This window comes from Gorilla gorilla, chromosome 3, assembly GCF_029281585.2.
Source record: "Gorilla gorilla gorilla isolate KB3781 chromosome 3, NHGRI_mGorGor1-v2.1_pri, whole genome shotgun sequence".
Classification (NCBI taxonomy): domain Eukaryota; kingdom Metazoa; phylum Chordata; class Mammalia; order Primates; family Hominidae; genus Gorilla; species Gorilla gorilla.
Window position 1 is genome coordinate 44,234,397 of NC_073227.2, and position 17,756 is coordinate 44,252,152.

The window sequence follows — 17,756 nt, forward strand, 5'->3', positions numbered from 1 at the left end:
TATCTCATTTTTATATGAACTTTTTAATCTCAATTTCAAACCAAGCTGCATCATTTTCATTGCATCAATAACTAAAAACGTGAGAGGTCCTCATCTCTTCACTGCAGTTGAGATGAGCTTTAAAAGAACAAACAGAGGGAAAGAGGGAAAAACAGTCCAGTTTGACACAGTTACTAGAAATTATCTCAAATGAAAACAATGGTAGTGCCAGCAACAGTTTTATGGCATGGAAGCCTGTCTCACTCCTGAGTAGTTTTCCTCCTTATTTCAATCAAACCAGAAAAGGTTACACGTGCTAGAGAAAACCAGCAGTGAGATTCCATCAGCTATAGAGACTACCTTCTACTCAACCTAGGCAACGAATTGTCTTAACACTCAAATGTACAAGCAAACTAGAAAAAAATAGTAGCTAAAACAGAAAACAGCTTTTAAGGCTGGTCGTGGTAGCTCATGTCTGTAATTCCAGCACTTTGGGAGGCCAAGGCGGCAGATCACTTGAGATCAGAAGTTTGAGACCAGCCTGGCCAACATGGTGAAACCTTGTCTCTACTAAAATTACAAAATTAGCCAGGCATGGTGGTGTGCATCTGTAATCCCAGCTACTCAGGAGGCTGAGGCAGGAGAATCGCTGGAACCCAGAAGGCAAAGGCTGCAGTGAGCCAAGATCCTGCCACTATACTCCAGCCTGGGCAACAGAGCAAGACTCTGTCTCCGAAAAAGAAAAAAAAGAAAACGGCTTTTCAAAAATATTCATCCAACCATCTTGCAAACCTCCAAGAGATGTGTTTATACGGATTTGATGCTCTGAGTCACTGCAAAGTGAAACCAAACAATTAACACCTCTCTATATCTTCCATTATTCTCAGCCATACAGCATGCAATGTGTGTTATGTTGCAGTATGTGTTACTGTCTAAAAGCATATATTCTTCTGTCCTGCAGCAATAAAGAAGCAATATACAAAAAGAAGCCTAAATATCTATTAGAGCCACAGGTATTGCCAATATTAGGGGGTGGAAATCTCCAAATAATGAGAAAATTATGTTAGATTATGAGCTACAAAAAAGAGCATGTGGTTAAATCTTAAAATTAATGTGTTAAGAGAAAGTACATACTTAAGACAAAAATCATCTGATTTTAATTAACTAAGCATATGGTAATATATTTATTAGTTGCAACTTCAAATTCTTTTCATGTTGAGAATCTACCTCCTATTCTTAAAAACCAAACTGCTTGCTTAGTTTACACCTCGTATGCATAAAAAAGCAATTTTTGAAAACTGTAAAATGTATTTACCTTCTCATTATTGTAGTAAGAAATGCTAAGGCCATCAAATTTCACCCATCTCTTCTGAAACATGCGTTTTCTGCAAAACATATGAATTTGTTATTTTACATTCAAGTACCATGAACTTAGATTGCTAAATTCATTTGTAATGTAACCGTGTAAATATATTATTATTTAATGTTAAACAGCATAGACAACAATAGGCTATGATAATACACAGTTTTGGCCATGGCACATAGGAAAAAATAGCATAATAGTACTTTCTAATCAGTTGACCTAGGAATTTTTTGTTAATGACAAAATTAACAGCGTTGTCGCACACATTTGTAAGGTTCGGTGCACAACAAAATGTGGTCAGAAACACTGTCACTGAACCCATTTCTAATAATAAAGATAATCCTTTCACGAAGATAATATAAGCTTTCATCCCTCATTAAGCTTATATATCTATTTTATTTTCCCTTGATTTTTGTTTTAGGGCATAAATATCTTACTAAAATAACAAGGCTTTGTCAATTGGATTTACATGGAAAACATATTGAATTTTGATTGAGTAAGCTGAAAAAGACCTGAACAAATATGCAGAATCATTTATAAGCATTCAAAATTCAGTGAAAGATAAGTATATTTTTTAAATGATCATATGAAAGGCAAAGGTAGTTTAAAATGGCTACTGACATGAAAAACAAAAGCAAAAAAAGATATCACATGTTTCAGGCTTAAAAGAAAAAATAAACTATTTTTCTGACTATATAAGGAAGAAGTGAAGAACTGTTTTTACTTAGGCTTGCTTTTTATTTTTATTTTATATTCTCCTTCCCTGAAGGCAGACAACCGTAGGTACTTTTGGTCTTTAACACAGAAAATATACGAAAACGAACTTCCTATTTTTAAAAAAATTTAAAAAATATTATTTCTAAACAAATATCAACTCTGTCTACCTTGTGCTTTTGCAATTTTCTGGAATGTTTAAAACAAGGAGTTGGCATAACTTTTCTTGGCTCTCAGAAGACTTAATAGAAAAAGAACTTCAGGAAGTGTAGAAAGCTTGTCTCTGGGCTGGTTCCCCAGCCACACATCTATTATGCAAGTGAAACACAGCAAGTCTCCCAAATTAATTGTTAGCAAATATTTTCTGCATAAGATAAAATTATACCAAATCTGATCAAATATAAAAAATTTTTGAGATTCGTCAGTGCAGACAACATTTTCACATATAAGCATTGAATTAATTATGAAGTAATAAGAACATGTAAATTTACATGTAAAGATCTTAAAAGCATATAACCACTTCATATTTAACTCTAATTACAGAAAAAAAATATAAAATAAAAATTTTGGCCAGGCGTGGTGGCTCATGCTTATAATCCCACCACTTTGAGAAGCTGAGGTGGGTGGATCACTGGGCAACATGGCAAAACCCTGTCTCTACAAAATATACAGAAAAAAAAAACAAATAGCCAGGCATGGTAGCGCACAACTGTTGTCCAAGCTATTTGGAAGGCTCAGGTTGAAAGGATCATTTGAGCCCAGGAGGTGGAAGCTGCAGTGAGTTATGACTGCACCACTGTACTCCAGCCTGGGCAACACAGTGAGAGCCCCATCTTAAAAAAAATTACTTTAAAAGCATATTACCACAACTGACCACCCAGCCCTCTTTCCGTCTTATTTTTCATCTTTCAGCTTCTAGAATTTAACTTTTCTTGGCCTGTCTGCAATGGGTTTTCCTCACTTTGCAACATCCAACAGTGTTAGAGCCATCTGGTTTTTACTTTTTCTAGCAACACAGGGTTCCTTAAATTCTCAGCATTAAATGTTGAAAGGTAAAGAAATATTAACCAAACACAATAATTATACACTGGATAAATCAGTCACTTTTTGCTCATTTCATATTTATCTCTTCCACACTTAAAGGCAGCGAAATACATACCTTCTAACACAATCCAAACAGTAATTCAGTAAATCAAGATTGTGCTTTGGGACACAACCCACTTCACACTGTGAATGACAGTAAGCTAGAGCTCAATTACACATATAATCTTCCATTTTAAGAAAAAAATAATTAACATCTGTGGGGGATAGAGGCCTTAGGGCCTCCCATTACCCCACTATTCCCTTTGCTGACTCCTTATCTTTCAGTTACATCTAAACCAACTACAAAGAAATCCCTTCCCTGATGACCCGATCCAAAGTGGATAACAAAGTTATTCTCTCTCTCAATACCCTCTACTTTTCCTCATAGCACTTAACACAACCTCTAATTTTATATATTTGTTTATTTGCTTAATGTTTGTCTCCCACACCAGGTCTTATGCTTTACAAGGACAATGTTTATTTCCTTCTGTATGATCAGCAAGTAACACAGAGAGGAATATGGCACTGAAAAAGAATTTGCTGAAGGAATGAGTGACATGATTAAAAGCACAGTCCTTCTGGCACCATGGGTGGGATGACAGACAAATAAAAACTCAAATGATCAGCACTCATATAATCAGCATCTTTTAAAAGAACGGTTGAGGGAATGCAAGAAAACTTCAGAACACGCAGAATTAAATTCAAAGTTTTGAAACCTGCCAAAACATCAAGTGTAAAAGGTTTACAACTTATTTTCACATGTCTTACTTAAGATTAACTGCAGCCACTCCAATACTTAAAACTTTCTTAGAATTCCATCACCATCTTGATAGACAGTTTGTGTCTGAGGCATCATCCAGTTACTTAATATTTGTGTCCACAGAAAAAGGAGGAGGGGAAGAGGGAGGGCTGATAGCTTACTTATGTGTTAGGCTTAAGGATCAGTCGAAGATGCAGCATCTGACTAGCTACAACTCCCCTCTCAGGCGCTCATAATGCAAAGGACACACCCTACCACTGGCTCTCTGAGGAAAATCTCAGCCTCTGAGAGAATCAGCTCCTAAGATATTCTCCCAATTATTTTAATTTTTTTCAACTGCCAGGTGACTATTTGATGTCTTCATCTATTTTTAACTCAATATTTTTAAAGATTATTAAATCTCTTTACCATTCTATGAAGGGACAGGTAAATAAGACAAATCCCAGCCCACAGTGAAATGGAATGAGAAACCACAGGGTGTAGCAGATGAAAGAACATGAAAGAACAACTGCCCTACAGGTGGAGAAAGCTATTCTGCACTCCTACCACCGAAAGTTGGCTTCTGTGGTCATGCATTCATCCAGTCAGCCATCAAAATCTGTGGGTACATACTCTGTGGACACCACTCTCTGGCCGCACTGCCTCTCTTCTCCAGACTCTTTCTTGCCTCATGGCTTTCCCATATGCCATTGTCTCTGCTTGGAATGCTGCCTGCCTGCTCCTAACATGGCTGGCTCCTTCTTATTCTTAAAGAGAGTTCATCTTTAACGTCATTTCACCAAGTGACCATTCCTGACTATGCATAGATCATTTAGGTCTCTTTGTTCTCTTGCTCCATTTCTTTACTTAATGACACTAAGCAGAATGTGTAATGATATATTTGTTTTGGCTTTGTATACCACCCATACTAGATTTCTTTTTCTTGAGCCTTCCTTATCTTTTTGCAAAATATGCATTTTATTGATACATATTAATTGACATACTTATGGGGTAAATGTGATATTTTGATATACGCATACAATGTGTAATGATCAATCAGGGTAAATATATCCATCACATCAAACAGACTTTGAGATCCTTGAGTACAGAATCCATTTCTGTTTCGTTCATCAATATAAAACCAGTGACTATCATAGTTCTTCACATACAGCGAAGAAACGAATGAATGTATTTTTCACTGAAAGATATTTACTTGAATTTCTATCGTATAAATATAGAAATAAACACTACTGAAAAACTTCATCCTTACTTTTATTTTTGCAAATATTAAAAACCAGATTTTTATATGACAAAATAAACACTTTGTAAAACTACTGTTGCAGGATCCTCAGGGTGTTGCTTTTCTGGCCAGAAGCCTCTGTGGCTGGTGGCAACTTTGCCTGAGTTCTGCTCTGGCCCACTGGGTTTGTTCCATCCATTTGGCTTGAGCAGGCTGTGCTCGGCTCACGCTACCAGCCTGGATCCCATCACTGCCAATGGCGAGCCAGGTGTGGAGCAGTGAGGGGTGTGTGAGCAAGCGAGCATGGGGTCCAGCCACTGCACACAGTGAGGCACCCCAGCTGCTGCAGCGGGGCAGCCAGCACAAGGTGTCTGCATGGGCGCCGGCTCTCTGCAAGGCTGCAGGTGGACCAGACACACCAGAAGCAGCTTCCACGGCTGCCACCAGGAAACATGGTGGCGGCTGGAAGCTTGAGACTCCAGGAACTTAAGAGGTCCAAAGAGGGAGTCACAGCCCTGCCTCAGGGAGCTTCCAGGTCTCGGTTCCCCGAAGGGCCGCAGCTCTTCTCTCCTTGTTTTCACCCATAACACGATGAAAAGGCGAAGTGTTTCACCCCTGTTTGTGTTACAGCTCTTTCAGCCCCGACATCTCCCAGGTCCCAAGTTCTTGTGCTGTGTCCAGAAAGAAGGAGGTACTCAGACAAGTGGAGGGTGAGCAAGGCGAAGAGGAGCTTTATTGAGTGACAGAATAGCTCAGAGGAGGTCCTGGGTGGGGAGCTCCTCTCTGCAGGCAGGTCATCTGATGTCTGCAGCTATCAGCAGAGGGTAGGCCCTGGCCATGGGTAGCTACTCCCTGCAGCTGGTCATCCTGATGTCTGTGCAGCTCTGGCTGATCTGGGGGCTTTTATGGGCCTCAGGGGAGGAAGTGCGCACCAACTGGTCCATGGGCAGCCATAGGCAGACCCAGAAAAGGCACCACAAGTTCCTACTGTGGTCCGCAGGACTAGCCTGCCCCTACCCTTCAGGCCCTCCCTGGCCTGAAGGTGGGGACTCACCGAGGACCTGCCCCTTCTGCCCATGGCCCAGCTTCACCTCCTGCTGCTGTTCATGGCGCCCAGGCTGTTCATGCCAAGAGGTGTCTGCAGGCCAGTGCTGAGTTGACCTCAGCGCTCCCTTGGCTTTCCTCCCTCCCATGCTCATCAGGACCCAAAGTCCAGAGTGGGGCTGAGGCAGCAGGGAGCTGGCATGTCAGCACTTCCCCAAGAGTGCACATATCCAGATGGGCTGTGACAGTACCTGTCCCCGGCACCAATCTTGCTCTGAGATAGGAGCGGACACTGGGAGCAGGGAGAAGCCAGGCAGTTGGAGCAGACACCTTTGAGCTTTCGTAGGTAGGGGATGGCCTTCTGGTCCCCAAGAGTGCAGAGATGCCTGGCTCTGCAGCCCTGACTTGGGCAGAGGCTGCTGCAACCGGGAACACAGGGCTCCTGCCAGCTTCCAGCCTCCACCAAGATCACAGGGAGGCCTGGACTCATAGCCACGACTTGGGCATCTGTAGCTACACCCAGGAGAGCAGGACTCCTGTCTGCTCCATGGAGTGGGAGGCCTGGGTCCCACAGCCACAGCTTGGCAACTACAGCTGCACCCGAGGAGCTCCCACCTTACCAACTCGGAAGGGGCAGGGCTCCCACTTGTCCTTGGCTCACGCCATCTCTGTAGAGTATGCAGCCCTGGCCACACCTCTCTGCTGCAGCCAGTGTGATGGCAGCAGCGGCTCCAGATGGGTCACCGCTGCCATCACTACCTTGTTATTAAAAAAATGAATAAATAAGAGCCTACAGAAAGCTTGAAAAGTTTACCATTAATTTCCATGTAATTTCAAAATACATTTTAGAATTAAAAAAAAATTTTTTTTGAGGTGGAGTCTCACTCTGTCACTCAAGCGGGAGTGCAGTGGCACAATCTCTGCTCACTGCAACCTCCACCTCCCGGGTTCAAGTGTTTCTTCTGCCTCAGCCTATGGAGTAGCTGGGACTACAGGCACATGTCACCACATCCAGCTAATTTTTGTATTTTTAGTAGAGACAGGGTTTCACCATATTGGACAGGCTGGTCTCAAATTCCTGACCTCATGATCTGCCTGCCTGGACCTCCCAAAGTGCTGGGTTTACAGGCGTGAGCCACCACGCCTGACCAAATTAAAAACTTTTTAACCAACATCTCACCCTTAACCCCACCTCCCAGTCCCTGTTAATCACCATTCTACTCTGTTTCTATGAGTGTATTTTTTTTTAGATTCCACATATACGTAGATACCACATAAAGGTTACAAACCTTCAGTTATAAGAATAAATTCTGGAGATCTAATATACAGCATGGTGACTATAGCTAATAATGTATTGTACACCTGAAATTTGCTAAGACAGTACATCTGAAGTGTTCTTATCACACACACACAAAAACAAACTCTGTTAGGTGACAGTTGTTATTAGCTTGTTTGTGTTAATTATTTCACAATATATAGGGATATCAAATCATCACATTGTATACCTTAAACACATATAATCTTTGAAAATCACATCTCAATAAAGCTGGAAACAAAAAGAAACATTTAAATATGGTTATTTAAAATGTATGCATTTGATACTCTCCTATTTAAAAATGTTAAATAACCAATTTATTTTTAAACCTAAATTCATATAAACATTGAATAATCTATTTTCATTAAAACTATCAACATTCAATTAGTTGTTTTCCACATGTGAACTTCAATACTGAATTCCAATAATTAGTTAATTAAAGATAAAATTTTACACTTATATCTTTTCTCAGCACTATTCCCTTTTTTTATTTTTGTTTATTTATTTATTTTTTTTTTTGAGACACAGTTTTGTTCTTGTTGCCCAGGCTGGAGTGCAATGGTGCAATCTCAGCTGACCACAACCTCCACCTCCTAGGTTCAAGCCATTCTCCTGCCTCAGCCTCCTGAGTAACTGGGATTATAGGCATGCACCACCATGCCCAGCTAATTTTGTATTTTTAGTAGAGATGGGGCTTCCCCGTGTTGGTCAGGCTGGTCTCAAACTCCCAACTTCAGGTGATCTAGCTGTCTCAGCCTCCCAAAGTGCTGGGATTACAAGCATGAGCCACCGTGCCCGGACTCCTCTTTTCTAGCACATGGAAAGTTAGATTAATTCATACTGGTAAACCTTACAAATTAATCAAAATTTCAACTAAATAATAAAAGGAAAAGCTTGAGAAGCCCGGTGCTTCTAACTGCCCATGTAAAATTAAATTAATAAATATCAATGATTACTAAATGTTTAAGAATTTTCTGTGCAAAAGTTCAATACTCCTCTCATGTGTTTTTAAAGATATATTCACTATCCGGCAACTAATTTCATTGTAATTACATATAATTAATACATACACTATAAGAATTTGCTAAAGTACTTCGAAAAGTTTTCTCTGAAGTTGTATCTTTAAATTTCAATTACTAGCTTAATTTGCTTCACAAATTTTAAAAAACAGGAAAAGATAATGTATACAAGACAATGCCATCTTAGCCTATGTTCCGGCTACCACACAATACAAATTAGATCTGAAATAATGACGCATTATTGCACAGAAAATAGATTTAAAGTTGCAGTCAATAAAGAAGTCATTTGGCACTACATTTGGTAATAAAAATAGCAAACACATAGTCCTTTTTTCCAAGAACTGTGTAGAGCCACACACAAATATTAACTCATTTAATCCTCCAGACAAACATGTGAGACAGGTAACATTATTATATCCATTTTAGAGATGAAGGCACGGAGGCAGTGGTTGCTTAAATAATTTGTCCAAGTCATACAGCTAATAAAGAACATATCTGGGAGTGTCTTCACAAAGACTGCTCTTAACTGCTATACAAAGCAGACATTAGTACATTTTATAGCTAAGTATCCAGGACATCCCTGTAGGTAGTAATAACATTTGACCTCTACATTTTATATGTGAGTTCAATCTTGCAAAGTACTTCAGAATTCCTTCAGGAAAACAGATAAAGCAGACATGAAACACATTAGCCTGAGTTTTATCTCATTTTGTTTTTAGGGTTCTGAAGGGAAACATTTATTTAAGAAGCTTTTTTCGAATAATTTATAAGACTTGTGCAGTATTATTGAACAGATTTCTATAAACTCTTCCCTTGAGCTCTGGTAGGGCAGGTGGTGTAAAGTTTCAACTGCTTTCATAAAAACAGCTTCACCATCTGGTATCAGTTTTTGTTGTCTCAAAATGTGTTTCTTAAAAATTATTTTTTAACAACACTGTATACACACACAATTAAATCTCTACTTATGAAGTACTCACACAGAGGCACTCTTGTTTAATTTCATTCCTAAGTGCCAGCAGAGTTTTTTTTTTTCAAGATTACATCTTTAAGCTTAAAAAACAAATCCTAATATCTAACAAGCATGCTAACTAACCAATGATACCAGTCTAAGGTGTGAGAAGCTACCAAATTGTCACCTTTAAAAACCCCACAATTGGAAAGAACATCAAAGACATTAAGTCAAATTTATGGCTTTTATTAATCCTGCCATTTAAGGCAATGAAAAACATACTTCTCAAATATTCTAAACAATCTCAGAGGAAAAAGTATAATCACCATGCTGTTCCAGATTCATCTGCCTTGTTTACATAGCCCTAAAGAATCACAGCATATTTTATGTTATTCCCTCCTCTAACCCTAATGAGACCCAATATTTTCTAGGACTACAATCTCCATACGTATTTATTTTTATCTAATTACTCATTTTTATTCAGCTATTTATTTATCCAATTATTCTTTTAAGAAGCAGAAGACTTTTAAATGACACAGTAACAAAATATTTTAGAGAGAGAAAGATGCAAGGAATTACTAAAATATTTCTATAAAATGCCAGCACTTCTCTATTCTAAAGAGCATTTTCTCACTTTTGAGCAAACCAAAATAACAATTTCCAAGATTATATGAACCAAATGAGCTGGGGCCAAAAAACGAAAATAAAACAAAAAAAGTATCTTCAATCTCAGCTTCCATCTCTGCTGTATCTACATCCTAAAATGAGAAGAAAAAAAAAGGTACTCAACATAAAATTCTAGGGGCTAAAAAGATTCTTGGAAGTCAATGATAAAGCCTGAATTTTAGTGTGCAACTACCAATTTTAAAAATATCTACAAAGAGCTTAGTGCTTTCATAAAGTGATGTATAAAAAGCTATGTTAAAAGATTCATGCTTCTTTATTTTATGGAGTCATATTATGTAAAATACAACATGAACCAGCTTCCAGTTAAAAATCTCAGTTAAAAGCTTGCATTTACTTCTACTCCTCCCCAAACCTCACTAAAAGACATCAAAGGGTTAAGAAATAAATAAAAATAAATAAATGCCTGCAAATCAACACTGACCAGAGAAGTCGAGGACAGTAACAATATCTAGAAATCTGGAAACAGAAGGAGAGATGTGAACTGATCGCTAATCCAGCATTAGACTAAATTAAGAGAAAAACACATTTACTCTTGCATTACCTCTGAAAATCTCAGGAAATAGATACCAAGTAACTCTGGAAGTGACTATGAAAGTGAGGGTGAGGTGCTGATAATGGATATATTGAAAGGCAGTTTAAGATGTAGACTTGCACTCCAACATCACAGAATCCTTCTCCCCTACTTCTCACTGTTGGAAAACTGTCTCTCCACCTTCACTCAACATAATAGTCTAGTTTTATTCAATGGAGAGAATAAAACAGGAGGTTTTGGGGCTGGGAGACTCAGGCATGGCTATATTAAAGCAGAGGAATCAAATAAAAGTCTACATCATAACTATCAATACTCAAAGTCCACTTTCCCACATGAGCCACCCAAAAACTGGTTACCAGGCCTGGCGCAGTGGCTCACCCTGTAATCCAGCATTTTGGGAGACCGAGGTGGGAGGATCACCTGAGGTCAGGAGATCAAGACCAGCCTGAGCAACATGGAGAAACCCCATCTCTACTAAAAATACAAAAATTAGCCAGGCATGGTGATGTGTGCCTGTAATCCCAGCTACTCAGGAGGCTGAGGCAGGAGAATTGCTTGAACCTGGGAGGTGGAGGTTGCAGTGAGCCAAGATCGTGCCACTGCACTCCATCCTGGGTGACAGAGCAACACTGTGTCTCAAAAAAAAAAAAAAAAAACTGGTTACCAGGCCTATAACACTCAGGAAGAAGATTCATTTAAAAGATACTAGCATGAGGCTTCTGTATGGAAATACATTACTAAAATACCTACCATGATTGTCTTACAAGAAACAAATAGCAAGGCCTATCAGAGCCTATGGTGCTTCCAATCAGTTTTGCAGTATTTTACTCTAAAGTGACAGCTCAAGATTAACATAACATTTGAGAAAAATACCACTAAGGTAAAAGATAGGGACAAAACCACTCCTCCAAAAAGTTAAAAAGAAATAGACTCTACAGGAAAGCTTCAAAAAAAAAGTATTAATATCTTCAGAGAAGTAAAAGGATTTATTTGTGAAAAAGTAACACTATGCCATGAAAAGAATAGTCAAAAGAAAATGTTTTGTATGTTAATTACAGTATAACAACAACGACAACAAAAACTGGGTTAGGAAACACAACTGAAGAACTTCCTAGTGAGCAGAAAGGGAAAATGGAAAAGCTGGATTTTTATCAGTGTTTCAGGGCAAGAAGTCCAACACCAAACTATGAGGAATTCTAGAAAGAAGAAAAGTAATTGAAGAATAAAACAAGAAAATCTCCAAGAACTGAAAAATAGGCTATGTATAAAGTATCAAAAATGAGATTTCTCAATATTACCTCTAGATTACTATGGATCTAGAATACAAATTACTGATCTGGATAAGTATTATTCCCAGTTAAGATTTCTAAAACATAATAAACCAACAATAACAATGTTTAGGGGGAAAAAAAGACATCTTCAAACATGGAAGATCTGAAAACATTGACTCCCTATCCACCTTTTCTCAGGAAGCTTCAAAGAGTTGTGCTTTATCTAAAGAAAAGATGGAAAGACAAAAACACTAGAGAGAGGCATAGAGAATCTCAAAGATGATACAAGGGAATCCCAAGATGTTAGTGTGCACTCGGCCTGGGGAACAACCAGCCCAAACTAAAGTTTTCTTAGCGGGCTATAGGATGATGAAATTGATAGGTATATTTATTTTGGTTACTTCAGAGATTCATATGTTGAGGAAGAATTTTCAGATGAATGAGTAGAGTACGCATATTAAAAATGAAGCAAACAGGCCGGGCATGGTGGTTTATGCCTGTAATCCCAGCACTGTGGGAGACCGAGGAGGGTAGATCACGAGGTCAGGAGTTCAAGACCAGCCTGGCCAAGATGGTGAAACCCCGTCTCTACTAAAAATACAAAAATTAGCCAGGTGTGGTGGTGGGTGCCTGTAATCCAAACTACTCAGGAGGCTGTGGCAGAGAACTGCTTGAACCCAGGAGGTGAAGTTTGCAGTGAGCCAAGATCAAGCCACTGCACTCCAGCCTGGGCAACCGAGCGAGACTCCATCTCAAAAAAAAAAAAAAATCAAGCAAACAAAAAAATCAACAATTATTATTTCAAGAAAAACTAAACATTGTCAATGAAAAAAATTAATCATACTATGCTACATTGTTCAAAAAAGAGCAGCCTTTATAGTTATACTATAAAACAAAATTACAGATATCTAAATATTTTATGTAACTATTTTAAAAGGATAATAGGAATTGTGTCTAGAAGGGAAGGAGGGAACAGTGGTTAAAATGAATAAATATGATCTTCCATGGTGGTACATCAATAGCTAATCCCTAACACTGAAAAGTTAAAAAATCAGTATAAAAACAATAAGACATACAAAACAAATGCTAAAAGTAACTACAAAAGAGTTGAAAGTGGTTGCCTCTTATGAAGAGGTTGGAGGGAAGAAATGTCACTTTTTTTTAATAAGCTATGTACTACTTTCTGACATTTAAACTATGTGCTTTTATAACAATCAAAAAAAATGAATTCTGAAAGTTCAGTGTGAACACATGATTTCTTTGCCTTGTATTTATCAAAGTATGAACTGACTAGGACTCACAGTAACATTATTTAAGGTCCTCTGCAATAAAATGGTGTCCTGAAAAAAAAAAAGAAAATCGAGGTTTATTGAGCATCAATTAAGAGTGAGGCCCAAAGTTACGTACTTTTCCAAATGATTTCACAGAGATAGTCTTGACCTCACACATTTATGTGAAAAATGGAGGTTCTAAGAAATTGAGTCACACAGCAAATGAATGATGTCTGTCTGATTCCAAATCCTATTCATTTCTCTGCAGCTAGGATGGCTGAAAGGAATTAACCAGGTAATTTTATGGAGACTGAAACTTTTTTCCTCCTCAAACTACAAAAATATTAAAGCTTTTTATTTCCTTGGCACAATGTTTACAAGTAGCTAGTGCTTTGAGAAATGCCCAGCTAATTTGCAGATTAAAAAGAAAACATACTTTTTATCAAGGATTTCGGATTCACTTTTAAGATCAACAAGGTGACTGACATGTAACACCCTAGTCAAACATGGACTTGCCAACTTTCTGCAACACCTGCCTTCACTGCAGCCCCAAGAAAGCATACCAAGAGACCCAAGGCACTCAAACACTTGCGTAGCCAGGTGGGGAACTGTTCCAGTAAAGGAGCCTTGGAGACTGGATGATGACATGGAAACCAGTCACTGACAAAGGCACAAACAGCATAAGCTCTGAACTCCTCCCAGGTCTTGGGCTATTGGCTTCTGGGAGCTCTGACTGCCAGTCGTTGTCTGAGCTCTGACCTTTCCTTTGTATTTGATTATTGGCTTTTTCACTTTCCCTAGTTACCTGTTCTCTGAACATGCTTTTCACTGGCAGTTTCTCTCTCCTGGTCCTAGAACCCAACTGTCCATCTTCAATAAAATAATTCCAACCTCCACCTGCTCACTATCTCAACCCTCAAGTACATCTAGATATCACCTCTATGAGTGCCTTTCCCTGTAGACAGAAAAGCATTTTACCTAAAAATGCCAGTTAAAATCTTATCCATTTTGCAAAGGGCAATTCAACTGCTACCCTCTCCTTCCGGGAAGGTCTTTGAAGAAATGCTTTCTCAACCCTTGGTAACCTCAGGACTCTGTACTCTGCAGACCTTTTTGCGCCAATTATTATACTTTTGTCTTTGGGTTTTATCGCTATTCACATATATATTTCTTTTCTGCACTAAAAGGAAGCTACAAAAAGACAAGTAACACATCTTGCTCATCTGTGTCCTCCTCCACCTCCAAGTGCTGACTTAACCTCACATGATCAACTTTAGCTGTCTCAGGTTCACACTACCACATCAGTCCTTCTCATGGCCAAAAAAAAAGTTAAATTTAAAAAAAGAGGAATTTCCCCAAGTAAGAAAGTCCTAAAACATTTCAAGTAAAATAGAAATTATTCAATATACAGTGCAGTTTTTATAAAGATGCTCTGTGTGTTATGCTGAATGCACAAACATCTTTAGAAAATAGTAATGTAAAAATTCAAAAGGGTTTCCTTATTGCAGATATTCTTGGAGATGTTAATTTATGCATCTCCTAGAAGAGGCACAACCATCCAACCATGTTCTCTTTTCTTTACAACAGCTTCAAACATTTCTCTTCTGAGATGCATATTTGGGAAATGCTGGAATAAATTATATCCAGTCTTTCATATTTGCATCTATGCAAATCTGCTGAAAAGCTTAAGTTTATTATTTACAGCTGAGAAAAAGTGAAGAAGATGATTTATTTTAATCCTCAAAACCCAGTGAGAGGTTTTTAAAAGCAAGTATCACTTATTAAGCTTTTCATCTGCTTTGACCTGTTTGAAATACAGCCCCCCAAATTCAACATTTTATTGTTTCTTTCACACAGTTTTTAAACCACTAGTTTCAGGGATGTTATATTTAGGTCAATCAAATATTTAAACAACTTTTCATATTTTAAACTGGAAATGTTTCAGTATTTCTTTTGTTGTATGGTGTTATGCAATTATATTCTTAACCAAATATTGGGCAATGTTCACATATTAGGCATTGATTCAGAATTGGCGTTTCCATTTCAAAAGTAAATAGACAACCATGCGAAATAACCTCAGATTGTGAATGTGATTATTTTGCTTAATGTCATTCATTAAACAAAAGACAGTTTCAAACACTATTTGAAAAAGTATAAACTAGAATGTATCTGTTAGTTTTTAAATTGTATTTTGACAACTGTATTTTGATAATTTATGTGCATGTCTTTAAGGGGGAAACAATTATTAAAAAAAAAAAAAACAAAGAGTTCACTACCCTGTTAATGTTTATCAGTATTATCAATGGTTCCTGGAAATTTTCATCCACAAATATGTTGTTGAGTTCAGCAGCTTATATTACAATGTTCTTATAAGTTGCTGTTTTAGAAAAATTAAAAGAAAAATATGTCTAATGCTAGGTTTCTCACAGATTCATTCCACAGCAAATCCTAAGCATCTACCACGTGCTAGACAATGTTCTGCTAAGGCTATCACAGCACAAGAAAAGCAATGCTGATGCCTGTCCCCACGGAGCTTGTATGAAATAAATAAATCATCTGGCCTGTAAGCCCTGAGAAGAAAGTAATTAAGGGACTGATGGGGTGGCAGGGGAGAGCAACAGTCGTAGTAGTAAATTTGGTGGCCAGGGCTTAAATGCAAAGGAGACATTATAGCATGAACTTGAGAGAGGTTCAAGCCGTGTTACTCTTGGGGAAAGAGCATTTCAGGCAGAAAGAACTACAAATGCAGAGGCCCCTAAGGGGGACCTCTGCTTTTTATTACTTCTGTATTTTATTGGACCACAGTCTCATTCATCGGCTTACATATTGGCTATGTCTGCTTTTATGCTATAACTGCAGAGTTAAATACTTGCAACAGAGACCATTTGACTATAAAGCTTAAAATATTTACTACTTGACCCTTTACAGAAAAAGTTTGTTGACACCTGCTATATGGAGTTTGGAATCCCATCTCAATCAGCGCTATCTGCATCAAAGAGACACGCAGCCATGAGTTAAACGAAACTCAGCAACCACTGCATAAGGAAGGGGTAGGCATCACTTTGTCTACTTTAATGAACATCTTAAACCCTCACAATAGCCTACAGAGCCTAATTAGGAAAGGAAAAATTCTCGATTCTACCTCTGATTTAATGAATGCATGCCTTTTGGCCAGCTACACATATTTCTTTCAAGTCATAGCAATATAATCATGTAGAAGTGTTTTAAAATTTCTTGGTAATATACCAACCCCTTGGTTTATTTTCTTATATCCATTCATCCAGGTATTTTGGTTGGGGGTGGGGTAGGGGGAAGCTTTAGGACAGAAAATGCAATTATTTCCCTAAAATGGAAAAATATAAATCCAGAAAACTTACAGCATCTAACCTTAGGCAGGTTCAGAATAGAAAGAATGGAAAGTCAAAGTTCTGAAAAAGTGAGACAGAATATATCGTAACTGTCCCAGAGGTGGCCAACAATAGTGAAACTTTCTCAATGTGCCTGGAGCATAAACAGACCAACCCTGTAAAGAGCAAGATCTCACCTGGGACGCACAGGAAACCACAGCCGCTGGGGGCTTTGTACGCAAAGTCTGTTTTTTCTTCCAGTGATACTTTAAGAGAGCACTTGGACCTCCCTAAATACTTGGATTTTATAAAAATGAAAGATTCAAGAATATTCAAGTTCACTGATTCATTCCACTAGTGTTTAGACCTGAGCACTGATCCACATGTTCGACATCTGAATATGCACTTACCAATAATACTTAGGACTAAAAAGAACAAGCAGAGGGTTTTGTCATCATAATGTAACCAGAAAGAAGTGACACACATAGCTGATAGTAAGAAGTAATCTGCTTTGGTTTATTCAAAATCAAATTTCCTAAAAGGATGAAAATATATAAGGTATTAACATATAATTGCTAACCATACAATTTCGGGGTGTTTTGCTATCTTTTGAAACGTTAATTCCTGCTTCTACTAGTCATCTGATGCTGCTTCTGGTAGTTTTTTTTTTCAATTAAAATTATTTTAGATCAAACCAATCCTTTCTAGAAATGACACACATTTCAAGAGAATAGGAGTGAAAACCAGCACACTGTAGAGACTCACCACATTAGCTACTGATACATGAAAGCTTTAATCTCAAAATAATTTAATAATTCATGAAAAACATTTCAAGTAAATATTTCAAAAAGACATCTAAAAATTAGGATGCCAGTAAACAATTCTAATTAAATATAATCCTTCCCTAAAGATTTCTCAGTACTGTAAAATGCTTAAGGGACAAAAGTTTCTTTGTAAACATTTGTTGATAAATCCAAAGAAAAGTATAATATTCATGGGGCTCTGACCTTCTGTGTAACATACAAAAATCAAAACAATATATCAATAATAGTGAAGACCTAAACCTAACAAAGATGTACTTTTCCCTAACAACAATAAGCCTTGTATTCTCAAACAGAACACTGTTATGATATGAGCAAAAGCCAAACAGTGTGGGCTGAGTAATACTAACTCAGTCTGTCTTGTTTTTCTTTGTTACATACT

At 37.9% G+C, this 17,756-nt stretch overlaps 1 protein-coding gene across 5 annotated transcripts in view; it reads right to left on the reverse strand.

Moving 5' to 3' along the window:
* ARAP2 (ArfGAP with RhoGAP domain, ankyrin repeat and PH domain 2) overlaps window positions 1–17,756 on the reverse strand; it is a 190,402-nt gene that overhangs the window by 138,108 nt on the left and 34,538 nt on the right. For all 5 annotated transcript variants that reach the window (XM_055385843.2, XM_055385842.2, XM_019025871.3 and 2 more), the window contains exon 7: window positions 1,295–1,364. In XM_055385843.2, the coding sequence (XP_055241818.2) occupies window positions 1,295–1,364 (70 nt within the window). The remainder of the gene's footprint in view (window positions 1–1,294; window positions 1,365–17,756) is intronic.